This window comes from Phyllopteryx taeniolatus, chromosome 4 (genome assembly GCF_024500385.1).
Source record: "Phyllopteryx taeniolatus isolate TA_2022b chromosome 4, UOR_Ptae_1.2, whole genome shotgun sequence".
Lineage (NCBI taxonomy): Eukaryota > Metazoa > Chordata > Actinopteri > Syngnathiformes > Syngnathidae > Phyllopteryx > Phyllopteryx taeniolatus.
In genome coordinates, this window is record NC_084505.1 from 17112218 (window position 1) to 17126804 (window position 14587).

Consider the following 14587-nt stretch of genomic DNA (forward strand, 5'->3'; position numbering starts at 1 on the left):
TTCCAAAAGAAGAATGAGCAACAAGGGATCTTAAGAAAAGAAGAGCACAAGATAAGAATAATATGCACCGGAAGAAATGTGAAATAAGTGGAATAATACTCAAAGCAGTAAGGCTCCAGCATCACCATACAAGTCCTTACTTGTAAGGTAGACTTTTATTGTTTAAACACTTTGCTGTAGAATGGATTAACTTCTTTTTACAAAATTTGGAGTATTACTAAAGTTGGAATAGTCTGCGTCTGTTGTTGATCATTTTAATCCCATCTTTTGGTACATTTTAGTAAAAAGGAGCAATGAGTTAACATAGACTGCTATCTTAGCTTCTCATGTTAGTTGCTAGCTAGTTAGATGGTGACTGGCTCGTTGTTACATGCATGTCCCTTTTATCAAATAGTAGCATTTTGTGTGTAATATCTTTTAACGTTTTACATACTGTAAATCACATTACTGGTTGAATCTGCTATATGCGGAACGTCACGTGACCAAACCCAGAAAACAGGTTAGGAGACTTCAATTGTATGCTACGGTAATGAGCATGACTACGGTTTAATAACATATTGTTTGAAGCCGAACTGGCTTAAAAAAATAAATAAATAAAATGTTTTCTTGATGGATTTAAGTTGCCTACATGAAATCATTTATTTATACAGATATGACATGATATACTGTATGTAAACAAGAACAAAGCTTAAACCTCAAATATTGCCATCTTTGTTGGCTCTGAAGTGACATCTTGTGTTAAAAAAAAAAAAAGACCTTGTTAGACGTTTGAACTTCCCACGGGGTTTTGTCACGGTCTACTTCGCTATTCACCCGAGCCAGGAGGAAGTGCTTCAACCCATTTTACCGAATCAAGTAGTCGGTTGCGCATATACATACACTTGTGACTGTGTGACAGTTAATATTTAAAATACTTGTTTTCCCTTCTTATTTGTCATGACTTGTTGTTGTTTTAACAAAATAATAATAAGGATAAAAAAGTGAAACATTGCTTGAAATGTTAATCGAGGTTTTATGATGGTGTCGTTTGAACCAAGAACATTTTTTGGGTGAAACTGGTACAAGGTATTTCTATTGTCAATTCTACAATATGCGTAGCACATACAGAGGATTGAAATTATGGTACTCAAGGGCCCACGGTGCTACAAAACATTTTAATAAAAAATAATAAACATCATTAGAAATAAGCTAAATAAAACTATGGTATATACAGTATAAAAAGTGTAAATTAAATGTGCAAATATAAAAGATTAGGAGACATGCAACATAGTCAAAGTCTGATTACCAAGGCACATAAAGACATTTAGAAATTAGACGGCAGTGTGGGGAGGTGTACGCTTGTGTGTGCATGCGCAGAGGTTGAGCGGGCAGAGAGTTCAGCTTCCTGACAGCCTGATGAATAAAACTGTCTTTAAGTCAGCTGGTCCTGGCCCGCAGACTCCCCAGTCTCCACCCTGATGGCAGCAGACTGAAGAGGCTGGGTGACATCCCTTGCAATGCGGAGGGCTTTGCGGGTGAGGTGGGTGCTGTAAATCTCCTGCAGGGAGGGAAGAGAGGTTCCAATGGTCTTCTCAGCTGCCCCCACTATGCGATAGAGAGTCTTGCAGCAGGATGCAGTGCGGGCTCCGTACCACACAATGATGCAGCTAGTAAGGATGCTCTCCATGGTCCCTCTGTAGAACGAGCACATGATGGGGGTCAGGGCTCTGGCTCTTCTCAGCTTTCGCAGGAAGTAGAGACGCCGGTGAGCTTTCTTGGCCAGTGATGAGATGTTGTTGGTCCAAGAGAAGTCCCCAGTGATGTGCACTCCCAGGAACCTGGTGCTGCGCACTCTCTCCACCGCAGCACCGTTGATGTTCAGGGGAGCATGCTGGGAGTGCACTCTCCTGATGTCCACAACAATCTCCTTGGTTTTCTCCACATTCAGGGAGAGATTGTTGTCCGTGCACCACCCAGTCAGGTGGCTCACCTCACTCCTGTAGTCTGTCTCGTCCCCGTGGCTGATGAGACCCACCACAGTTGTGTCGCCTGCAAACTTGATGAAGAGGTTGGAGCTGTGTATCGGTGTCCGGTCATAGGTCTGCAGGGTGAAGAGGAGGGGGCGCAACAGACATCCTTGAGGAGCCCCCATCTTCAGGGTGATGGTGCTGGATGTGTTGCTGCCGACCCGTACTGCCTGTGGTCTCCCTGTCAGAATGTCCAACAGGCAGTTGCACATCAAAGTGTTGAGCCCCAGCTGGTCCAGTTTGTGAATCAGTTGTTGGGGGATGATGATATTGAATGCTGAGCTGAAGTCCATGAACATTATTCTGACATATGAGTCCTTAGAGTCCAGGTATGTGAGGGCAGAGTAGAGGGCGGTGGAGATGGCATCATTGGTTGACCGGTTGGACCGATATGCAAACTGGAAGGGGTCCAAGTAGGGGAGGTGGGACGACTTGATGTGGTGCATGACAAGACGCTCGAAGCACTTAATCAGGATGAAGTGAGCGCTACCGGACGGTAGTCACCAAGCACGAGGGAGACGACTTCTTCGGATGATGGTAGTGTCTTTGAAGCACGTAGGGACAACGGTCTGACTCAAGGAGGTGTTGAAGATGTCCGGGAAGACATCTGTGAGTTCAGCTGCACAGTCCCTAAGAACGCGACCAGGTATGCTATCTGGGCCCGGAGCTGTACGTGCTTTGATCCTGCTGAGGGATCTTCTCAGGCTGTCCCAGGTCAGTCTCAGCACCTGGTCATCAGGAGGGGTTGGAGACTTGTGTGCATTTGTGTGCCTCAAAGCGAGCAAAGAAGTCGGTTAGCTCATTCAGCAGGGAGGTGGAGCTGTCACATGTCTGTGGTGAGGGTTTCTAGTCCGTAATGGTCTGAATACCTCGCCACAGACTCCTGGTATCACTGCTGTTACTGAAGCGGTGGAAGATCCTCCTGGAGTACTACCTCTTGGTGTACCTGATGCCATAGGACAGATTGGTCCTCAGGCCCTCCTCATCCCCAGATCCAAAAGAAGCGTTGCGGACCTTCAATAGTCTGTAGACCTCCGCCGTCAGTCATGGCTTCTGATTAGCACGAACAGTGATGGACTTAATGGTGGTGACATCATCCATGCATGTGCTAATGTAGGCGGTAACAGTCTCTGTGAACTCCTGAAGGTCAGTGATGGAGTTGTAGGTGGCAGCCTGTTTGAACATGGTCCTGTCTGTGGTGGCAAAACAGTCTTGAAGTGCCTCTAGGGACCCTTTTGGCCACACTCGTACCCGTTTCCAAACTGGTTGCGTGACTTTAACCAGTCGTCTGTAAACTGGCATTAGCATTACAATGAGGTGAGGCAACGAGGTGCGGGAGGGGAAGGGCCTTGTAGGCTGCTCTCAGGGGGGTAAAAACATTGTTCAGTGTTATTTCCCCCTGTTGGAAAGTGAGGGGAGGATGGTCAGTATCACAGAATTGATTGTGTTTGTCTTTGAAGTTTCCATCCACCCATCCTTCTATTTTCAACCATCTATGCTCTTCAGGGTCATGGGGGAACACGAGTCTATTGCAGCTGTCTTTGGGCGAGAGGACCATAGGTCGGGAACCTATTGCTCGCAAGCCACATGTAGCTGCTTTTCGAGAAGGTTTTTGTCCATCATATATCCCTGTACTTGGCCACATTCATCTTTCCTTCAATTGCAACCAGTCATCCTGTCCCTGCAGCTGAAAAACACCCCCAAGACATGATGCTACCACCACCATGCTTCACTGTTGGGACTGTATTGTACAGGTGATGAGCAGTGCCTGGTTTTCTCCACACATACCGCTTAGAATTAAGGCCTAAAAGTTCAATCTTGGTCTCATTAGACCAGAGAATCTTATTTCTCCCCATCTTGGAGTCCTTCAGGTGTTTATTTTAGCAAAGTCCATGCGGGCTTTCATGTCTTGCGCTGAGGAGAGGCTTTCGTCGGGCCACTCTGCCATAAACCCCAGACTGGTGGAACTTTCTCCCATCTCCGAACTGCATCTCTGGAGCTCAGCCACAGTGATCTTTGGGTTCTTCTTTACCTCTCTCACCAAGGCTCTACTCCCCCGATTGCTCAGTTTGGCCGGACGGCCAGGTCAAGGAAGGGTTCTGGTCGTCCCAAACGTCTTCCATTTAAGGATTATGGAGGCCGCTGTGCTCTTAGGAACCTTAAGTGCAGCAGAATGGTTTTTTGTAACCTTGACGAGATCTGTGCCTTGCCATAATTCTGTCTCTGAGCTCTTCAGGCAGTTCCTTTGACCTCATGATTCTCACTTGCTCTGACAAACACTGTAAGCTGTAAGGTCTTATAAAGACAGGTGTGTGTTTTTCCTTATCAAGTCCAATCAGTATAATCAAAAACAGCTGGACTCCAATGAAGGTGTAGAATCACCTCAAGGATGATCAGAAGAAATGGACAGCACCCGAGTTAAATATATGAGCGTCACAGCAAAGGGCCTAAATACTTTTGTGTTATATGGCAGCATATGGCTGCAATATAACAAAGAGTGAAAAATATAAGGGGGTCCGTACCCAGTGTACAATCATAGAGTTGAAACTGATAATCTTAGAAAACGTAAAGGCACTGTATTGCACATTTAGTTCACATTTCCTGTACAGTGTTTAGCTGCTCCACATTTGGGTGGATTTCTCACTTTACAAATGAGCTTCATTAAGTTTTGGCTGGTGGCATTTATATCACTGCAAGGCCTTTAAAAAAAAAAGGTTACTTTGCAGTATCATAAAATGTAGATACTACCATTCTGTACTTCTTGTCCAATCAAGAATGCATTTTGTCATTTACTGTAACATGTACAAAAAAAAAAAGATGTGCGCACTGAGTACATTGATGCTTTCTTTTCACCTTCTGGACTATTTTAACATGCAAACCCTGAGCTGTGTTCGTGTTTCTTACCACATGGCATGCATGTATGTTGGAGGCAAGCGAGGGCTGCTGACTGGTGTACAGTTGTATGACCTCATTATCCTCTCTGCTAATAGGAAATTGCGGAATAAGCTGGCCACCAGAAGGTCCTGGCGAAACAACTTCTGGAACAAATCTACATGCAGACAGAACAAAAGAGGTATTTAACACAAAATACCTGATTAATAAATTTCAAAACTACCTCAGATACTTAAGGAAAGGCAAGAAGGTGCACCCTGTGTATGTTTTTTGACAACAGAGGGCAGAGATCTGCAGGAAAAAAAATATTGTTTCTCTTTAATTCCTATTAATTTACCAATATAGGATCAAAAGGCACTGTGGCACATTGGGCCATCATGTTTTTTCTGTGGGTTTTCTCCAGGTACTCTGGCTTCGACACAATATACACCCAAAATGCATGTTACATTAATTAAAGCCTCTAAATTGCCCATCAGTGTGAATGTCTGATGTCCAGGGTCTACCCATCCTTGCCCAAAGTCAGCTGGGATAGGCTTGAGCTCAACTGTCACCATAAACCGTATAATCAGTAGAAAATGGAAGGATGCGGACAAAGCAATTTCATGCAGCTGTATTGCTTTTTATTATGGTTATGGTATTTGATTTACAGTATGATCAAGATTGTGTGTGATACACGAAATAAATATTTTGACAGAGCTGATAACAGTGTTAGACAATAGTCTGTGTGATTTGAATGAGGTGTGCAGCAGAGCCTCATTACTGGTATTCTCCCTGACGTGGGCTGCATCATTATCAGGAGAGCCCTGGAGGTGGGGGGTTTAAAAGGCTTTGGCAACCATCAGCGTTGTCACATTGCTACTGGAGCTGGGAGCTAGTGTGCCTGTGGATGTGTGCTGCATAGAAGACAGGTGGGTAATGAAAATAACGATGTGCACTGTATGAAAAACGAAAACGCCAGTAATAAATAACATATCTAGATCAGGTATGGCTAGCTGACGGCCAGAGTTGTCTCTCTGGCTAGTCCCAACTATGACCTTCTTTTCCTTTTGGCTTATCCCTTTAGGAGTCGCGCGTCAGCCTTTTCCATGTAAGCCTATCTTCTGCACCATGCTCTCGAACACCAACAGCCTTCATGTGTTCCCTCACTACATATTTCAAGCTTTTCTTCGGTCTACCTCTACCATTCTTGCCTGGCAGCTCTATTCCTCATCATCCGTCTACTAATATTCTATCACATAACATACCTGACAGTGTCCTCCACCCGTTCCAACATGCTTGGACCCGTTTCGTCACCTCCTTACCACTCACCATTGCACTGGACTGTTGACCCCAAATATCAATTGATTGATTGGTTGGTTGGTTGGTTGATTGATTGATTGATTGATAGATTGATTGATTGATTTAAACAAACCTGTCCTGTTCAGCTATTGGGCCATTCAGGATGGTGGATCTGTATGCCTTTTTTTCTGGAACAGTTGTGAAATACTCTCTCTGTTTATTATAATATTTATTATTATTATTCTGTTTATTGAAAATGCAGCCGGACAGAAAAGGGTTTTAAGGGACAGACAGAGGAACACAATGGTGAAGGGGAATAGGGGTGCAAATCACAGCAGAACAATAGTTCAGCAGTCTAGATATTTGACCACAAGTAATGTTACAAAGTCGCGTTCTTATTTGTGAACAGGGAGACAACAGGTAGTTCTCATGCAACAACTAACCAATAGGACAAGATGAGAGAGGACCGAAAAGGACAGCGTACCCTCAGTATTTTAAGTCCTCCACCCTCGCCATCTCTTCTCCCTGTAGCCTCAATCTTCCCCCTCCACCCATCTCATTCATACACATAGATTCTGCCTTACTTCGTTCGGCTAATCTTAATTTCTCGCCTTTCCAGTGCACGCCTCCACCTTTTTAAATGTTGCTCCACCTGCTCCCTGCTCTCACTACAGATCACAATGTCATCTGCGATCATCATCTCTGTCTTAGCATCCATTGTAGATCTTTCTCTCCTTCTTTACTGTCCAACCTGGCATACGTCATCATGTCTCGTTTGGCTTTTGCCAACTCTAGCTTTACCTTGCATCACATATTCTTGCGTTCTCTCTTAAGTCCACTCAGTGTCCCAATTCTCCTAAGCTAATCTTTTTCGTGGTATGCTTTCTTGCACTTCAAATGTCCTTCTTCCCTTTCCTACCTTTCCTTGAAGACACACCAAGTAATCTCCTGCCTGTCTCACGGATCACTTTGGCAGTAGTCGTCCAGTCTTCTGGAAGCTCCTCCTGCCCACAGAGAGCCTTTCTCACCACTTCTCGAAAAGCTGCACAACACTCTTCTTTTCTCAACTTCCACCACTTCATTCTCTGCTCTGTCTTCTTAATTTTCATCACCACCACCACCACCACAGTCATCTTGAGACACCATCATCCTATGCTGTCTACTTACACTCTCCCCTTCCACTACCTTAAAGTCAGTAACCTCTTTTACATTTCATGGTCTTCATGATCTGCAAGATGTAATTCACCTGTGTGCTTCTACTTCTGCTCTTGTATGTCACCCTATGTTCCTGACTCTTTTGGGGGAAAAAAAGCGTTCACTACAGCCAAGTCCACCATCTCTCTCTCCTTTCCTGAAAACCTACCACTTCTCCATGACCCCTGTTTCCTTCACCAACATGTCCGTTACAATATGCACCAATAACGGCTCTCTCTCTCTGCCTGAGATGCTCTGAAGTACTTCATTTAGCTCCTTCCAGAATTTCTCTCTCTCTTTTCGTTCACATCCAACCTTTGGGAAATAACCACAAATTACATTAAACATACCCTCAATTTCAAATTTCAGCTTCATCACTCGACCTGACACTCTTTGCACCTCCAGGACATTCTCTCCTTTTAAGATGACCCCTACTCCAACTACTAACCCCAAGTCCCAACTACGATAAAACTCACAAATAGATCAAATTACCAAGAACTGGCAAAATATTGTCCCCAGTTTTAAAAGAAAATCATGTTAACCAGCTGTAAGCCAATTGGTAATATTTACAAGAGCTATTAATGGTTCACTTTAAGTATATGATGTGTAATTGGGGTCTTTGTATGACACTAACAAGGTCTCTAATTTGAATCCACATTAAGTGTAAATAAAATGCTTCATAAGTATTAATTTTGGCATAAAATAAGAATTAATGATTTTTCATTTTCACAAACTTTTATATGTTTTTGATTTTCATTAAAAAGAAAAATAAGTCAATTAGTCAGTGCATGTTCCCTGTATGGCCCAGGCTGCTGTGGATACAACATACAGTATGTTGATATACTGTACAAACCTCGGGATCATTTAAGTTGGCCATCATTGGTCTAGAGTGACCTAAATTTGATAGAAAGGGTCTGAAGGATGTTATTGCAGTTCTTTTGCTTGTCTCAATACACACAATGAAAATGAATTTGGATATGTGAGAAAACATTTTCTTTTTCAGCTAGTAGGGATTACTGTTACTTCTACTACTCCATTACTGCTACTATTATTGTTTTATTAGAGGTCTTGATTTGAAGTTCTCAGGAAGTTTGCTTTTGCGTGGAGCGACTAACCTCTGGGCAGCACGTTCCATGCAATGGTATCGGTGATGGCTGTGAAGATCCAATTGAGTTCACCGAGGGGAGTGCGCCTGTCGTTGAGCCTGCCAGGGATCCTGCTCACAACATAACACAACACAGATGGCTCAGTGTCAGCCGCTCACTCCATGTCACAAAGATGACTCAGAACACAAAGTGGCAATCACTCAACACTGTCACCACACACATTTGAGGGTATTTACATTTACAGGCACTTAGGCTTTAATTCAGTGAGACGGACAGACGATGAGTGCAAACGGACTCTAGATATCTATGTATGGATATACAATTGTTCACAGACCATGAATTGAGAGACAGAAGGCCCACTCAGGGCAAACAGAAGCATTTTGCAAGATGAGACCTTTGATTATTTTAGACTTAAATTAAGTTTGTATACTGTAGAAGCACTGTACTGTGCTGCATATCGTTGCTGTCCATGCATTGCCCAATTTGCTTTTTTTTTTTTAGAGAAAGTATCTTTTGATAAAAACATACTTAAGATATTGGTAAAGTGGCAATATGTAAAATTTACATTTATGGTTGATGAACAATTTGCAATACAGTGTTCCCTCGCCACTTCGCGCTTCACGTTTTGTGGCTTGAGTGCTTCGCGGGTTTTTCCAAAATATTCCTAAAAAAAAAAAATACAGCCATATCGGCAGCCATATTGCGGAAAGACGCGTTGTTTCTTGTTGATGCCCGCGAGAGAAGGTTTCCCTGCATGCCAAACAAAGAGATGAGTTGAGAAGCAAACATCCGCAAAACTGCTTAAATTAGGAAGCGAAACGTGTGGTAACTCCGCGTAATAAGAGACGGGCTTATGTCCTTGTACAAGGGAATTTTGAAGCAAAAGAAAAAACAAAGACAACAACTACCCATCACCATGTTTTTCTCCAAGGTAAAACCCCAGCTAGACCATCAGCGCCTCCAGCAGAAGAGTCTCCGAGTGAACCTAAAGCCTCTACGAGTCAAGTGAGAGCCTCTCCTCCGCCACCAACGCAAGCCTCTTCGCCTCTCTCAGAAGGCAATGTTGATGAACGTTAATTACTGTATAAGGTTTTATAATTAAATACTTAAGTAAATACGTGTACTGTTGTAATCTTTGTCTCAAATATGTAAAGTATAAATACTGTTTACATATTTTAAACAATCTGGTACCCACATACACAGCCACGAAAATTCCTCTAATAACTTTAAACTCCATAATTTGTAACAAAAGAAAGCTTACTTATTAAGATCCAAGTAGCGGATGCTAAATTACATGTTCACTCCCGCTGTTGGTGGGTGTGTTGTGCGTGATCTACTAAGATTGCAATCTTTAACCAAGATCCCAAATAGCGGCTTCTAAATTAGGTTTACTCACTCTAACGGATTGCGGGCAACAGGTGTAAAGGTGCTGGAGACTGCCGTATTTAGTGGCAAGAGTTTTTTGTGCTTTAGGTAGCTCTGTGGTTTTCAATATGTAGCATTTGGGAGAGCTCAGCAAACGCAAAATAAAGTTTGAAGTGATGGACTTAGAAGTGTTAGCGAAAGACAAAAACAGATTACAGAAGAGAAAAGGTGACAGAAATACATTACTCTAATAATTTTGGGGAAACCAGCCACCTCATCAAATTCTAACTCGCCGCGAATGGGTGCAAATTGGATATGACTGCCCATCCTATTTAACACTGGGTTTACACCTTGGGACAGCATACCAGAAAAACTGCTCTCCGAGAGGCGAGCGTCAAATGCTGCAGTGCGCTGAAAAGACCCATACGCACGGAAATTACATCACTGAATAGAGAAAGTCCTGGTCATTTTTGTTTCTGGCATTTTAAAAATGTTTGCACGAGTGGAAAAGTTCTCCCCCCTCCCTCTCATTTCACATCCACTACTCTGGCTCGGCTGTGCATGCCAGTTTGTACTTGCCTTTCAGACGCAGTACTTAAACATGCAAAATCAGAAATTCATCTAAATTTTGATAAACCACATTTCATGTTTATTTAATCTCTTAGCATATACTCTTCCCAGAATGCACTAAATGAACTAATTTTGCACAACTGGGTGCCCTCAGACAATAGATCACATTTCGCATCTGTTTGCATTAGTAATCAAATTTGAGCCTGTTTTTGCAGTCGCAAAACCTTTAGTAAATGAGGCCCTATGCGTTTATTATGGGCTAGTGAGTCAGTCTCGTTACATTTTAAACATTCAAAATTTGGGGAGTAGGCTTTATGTTTGCTAGTGTGGAGGTGTGCCAAACAAACTTAAAGGAGACATATAATACATCTTCTCGTGCTCCCCATTATTGGCACCCCTTCATTTCTTGCATAACGTGTAATATCTTCAGAAATAAATGGAAATGTATCAAACTTATATCATCAGGATCTTTTAATTGGAGGTCCAAAGTAATTTAACAAAGATTGTTTTTTTTCAACTTGGACATTGTAATTTCAAAGAAAAGAAAAACTGAAAACAGCATGTGCAGCAATATTGGCACTCCCTCCTTAATATTTGGTTGTACACCCTTTGGCAGCGATGACAGCCTCCAAATGTTTCTTGTATCCATCTATAAGCTATATGCACTTCTCATGTGGCATTTCCTCCCATTCTTCCTTTGTAATTTGTTCAAGTTCTTGCACATTTGCAGGGTTCTTTCCCCCAACGGCAGATTTCAGCTCCCCCAAAAGATTTTTTAATTGGATTGAGACTCATTGGTGGCCATTTTAAAACAGTCAATTTTTTTCATTTTCAACCATTAGTGTGTGCTTTTAGATGTGTGCTTTGGGTCTTTGTCTTGCTCAAGGACCCATGATCTTTGCCTCAAACCAAGTTTTCTTGCACCATGTAAGATATTTCGCTCTAAAATCTCTTGATAATTTTTGGATTCCATGATACCTGTGCCGGCACGGTGGATGACTGGTTAGCACATCTGCCTCACAGTTCTGAGGACTGGGGTTCAGATACTGGCCCCGCCTGTGTGGAGTTTGCATGTTCTCCCCGTGCCTGGCTGGGTTTTTTCCGGGCACTCGAGTTTCCTCCCACATCCCAAAAACATGCGTGGTAGGTTGATTGAGGACTCTAAATTGCCCGTAGGTGTGAATGTGAGTGCGAATGGTTGTTTGTTTCTATGTGCCCTGCGATTGGCTGGCGACCGGTTCAGGGTGTACCCCGCCTCCCACCCGAAGATAGCTGGGATAGGCTCCACCGGCCCGCGACCCTAGTGAGCATAAGCGCTAAAGAAAATGGATGGATGGATGATACCTGTGATACAGTCATGGACACCAGTACCACATGTAACAGCGTAGCCCCACAGCGATAACGGATACTCCACCGTGCTTGAGCAGTGTTCGTTTTCTCAAAGGCTTCATTGCGCCGTCTGTAAACATAGTGTTTGTGTGCATTGCCAAAAAGCTCTATTTTTGTTTCATCTGTCAATAAAATGTTGTTTATCATTTTCTCTTTTATATCAAACAAGTTCTCTATACAAAAAATGTGGTTTCACTTGATTCATTTTCTTCATATTCCACATTTAGTAATTATCATGTTTCATTCATATTCATTCTTTCACATTCACGCCTACGGGCAATTTAGAGTCTTCAATTAACCTAGCATGCATGTTTTTGGGATGTGGGAGAAAACCGGAGTACCCGGAGAAAACCCACGCAGGCACGGGGAGAGGATGCAAACTCCACACAGGTGGGGCCAGGTTTTGAACCCCGGTGCTCGGAACTGTGCGGCAGATGTGCTAACCAGTCGTCCGCCGTGGCGCCGCATCAAATTCAAAATGAGTGAATTGGTGGGGGGAAGAAAAAAAAAAAAGTTTGACAATGTGTGTTGGGTTGAGGTATTTTAGGAACAAGGGGTAAAGTTTCTATGGGAAAGCAGAGCTGTATATTTTTCTTTCTCAAACTTTACTCAAGTGCATATAATCCACATAATCTAATTTTTTACTCAAAACTCTTCCTTCACATCACAGTGTCAGATTGCATAAAGATTTGTTCTTCTCTTGCTCAAACATGCCTGCTTTCTTTACACAGATTTACTGAGCTTCATCTTGAACTTTACTCCTTGCAGTCAGGCTGCCTAGATAGTTGGCTCCCACATGCTGTCATTATTGGATTTTTGTTCAATAACTCAGTCAAATCTTTACAGCTCTCATATAATGCTCTATTTTTTATGACTTCTGCACTCTGTTTAATTATACATTCCAGCAATACCATTCTTGTAGGACTAAGTAAAATATGTATCCATATGCGCATGTATGTTACCAGAACAAAAAAAAACGGCTTAACTATTTTCCATGAAACATTGTGGAGGATTGCGTCTTGGACCAAGTAAGGAACCATTGTGATTGTTTTAAATTTAAATTTAATCACTGACTGATTACTTTAGCACCTGTCAAAGTTGTATGCTGAAAAATAAAGAGCAAATGAGCAATCCCAGGTTGCCTTCATTTGGCAGATGAAGAGCGAAGAAGCACATGAATAGCTGACCCTTGCTTCGTTTTCATAAACCAAGTGCGGAAAAATGAAAATTGAACCTCATTTTGAACAGATGATTGATCATGAAGGTATATTTTTACTACAGTTTTATGATGCATAGATGTGCTTGTAAATCAACTTCAACATGTTAAAACATACATATAGTACGACTGAATTTCTGCTGCAAAATCTGCCAATAGCGCACCTCCATAAGTATTGGAACGGCAAGGTTTTGTTTCTTCTCTACTTACACAGATACACAAACGTATAGTCGGTGATTTTATTCCAATATATAAATTTGTGTGTGTATAATTTGGACACCAGTTTTGAGTTTTCCATTCTCAAGAAAAATTGCCTGATCTCAAACATGCTTTGCAAAAAGAGCTCTCCAAATACCTACAGTTAAGAATTGTTAACATGCATGAAGCTGGAAAGGGTCACAAAAGTCTATGGTAAAATAGTGTCCATGAATGGAGAAAGTTCAGCCATTTGCTACTCTCCCAAGGAATGGCAAGCCCTGTTAAGATGATTGCAACAGGTCTGTGCAACGTGCTCAATCAGGTGAAGAAAAATCCTAGACTGTCACATGCTAACAAATCAACAATAAGTAAAACATTAAACAAGAATAGATGCCATTGGCCTGGATGTTCCACAGCGTTACTGGCAAACTATTTTATGAACAGATCAAAGACAAATTGAGTTGCTTGTCAGGAACACGCAACCCTATGAGTGGACAAAAAAAAAAAAAAAAAAAAAAGGCACAGTACGCCACCATCAGAACCTAACCCAAGTATGAAGTATGATGTAGGAGACATCATGGTTTGAAAACACTTCCTCAGAGCCTGGATGCATTTCTATCATTAATGGAAATGGAAGACATTTCGCAGTACAACTTAAGAGTAGAAAATGGGCGATAGAACAGCACAATGACCCACCAGACAGAAGGAAATAAACAACTAAATGTCTTCAACATAAGAAAATACACCTTCTAGAGTGGCCCAGTCAGTTCAGAGTTCTGACCTCAACCTGATTGTGATGCTGCGCCATGACTTCAAAAGAGAGTTTCCGACAAAACATCCCAAGAATATAGCTGACCTGAAATGGTTTTGTAAAGAGGAATGGTCCAAAATGCTTCCTGATCATTGTGCAGGTCTGATCTGCAACTACAGGAAATGTTTGGTTGGTGCTGCCAAAAGAGGAATAACCACTGACTGAATCCAAAAGCTCATATACATTTTCCACCCTGCACTGTGATGTTTATGATGTTCAGTAAAAACATGGTACTAGGTCTGTGAGGTACTAGGTAAAGAATACTGTCTTTTGTTGTCATTTACATGAAGGTCAGATCACATTTCATGATTTATGCAGACATCCAGCTAACTCTAAAGGGTTTGCACACTTTTTCTTGCAACTGTATTTACGGTTTCTTCAGCCAATTTAGTTCACAGCTGTAATTTTACTCTCTGCTGCACAAACACACTCAGTTCTGATCTACTCAAATCTGGAAATGACAACCAATATAAATCTGGGAGAGTGTGCCTAAGAGCAAAACATGTTCTTTGCTCAGCCAGTTGGCAGCAGCCCTTTCCTTAAGAAATATGCAGCTTTAATT

General features: G+C 42.2%; 1 protein-coding gene across 8 annotated transcripts in view; it reads right to left on the minus strand.

The window, feature by feature from the left end:
- Window positions 1-14587, minus strand: part of rptor (regulatory associated protein of MTOR, complex 1) — a 155452-nt gene that overhangs the window by 83214 nt on the left and 57651 nt on the right. For all 8 annotated transcript variants that reach the window (XM_061770032.1, XM_061770037.1, XM_061770031.1 and 5 more), the window contains 2 exons: window positions 8486-8586; window positions 4911-5055 (listed from right to left, as the gene is read on the minus strand). In XM_061770032.1, coding sequence (XP_061626016.1) covers window positions 4911-5055; window positions 8486-8586 — 246 coding nt within the window. The remainder of the gene's footprint in view (window positions 1-4910; window positions 5056-8485; window positions 8587-14587) is intronic.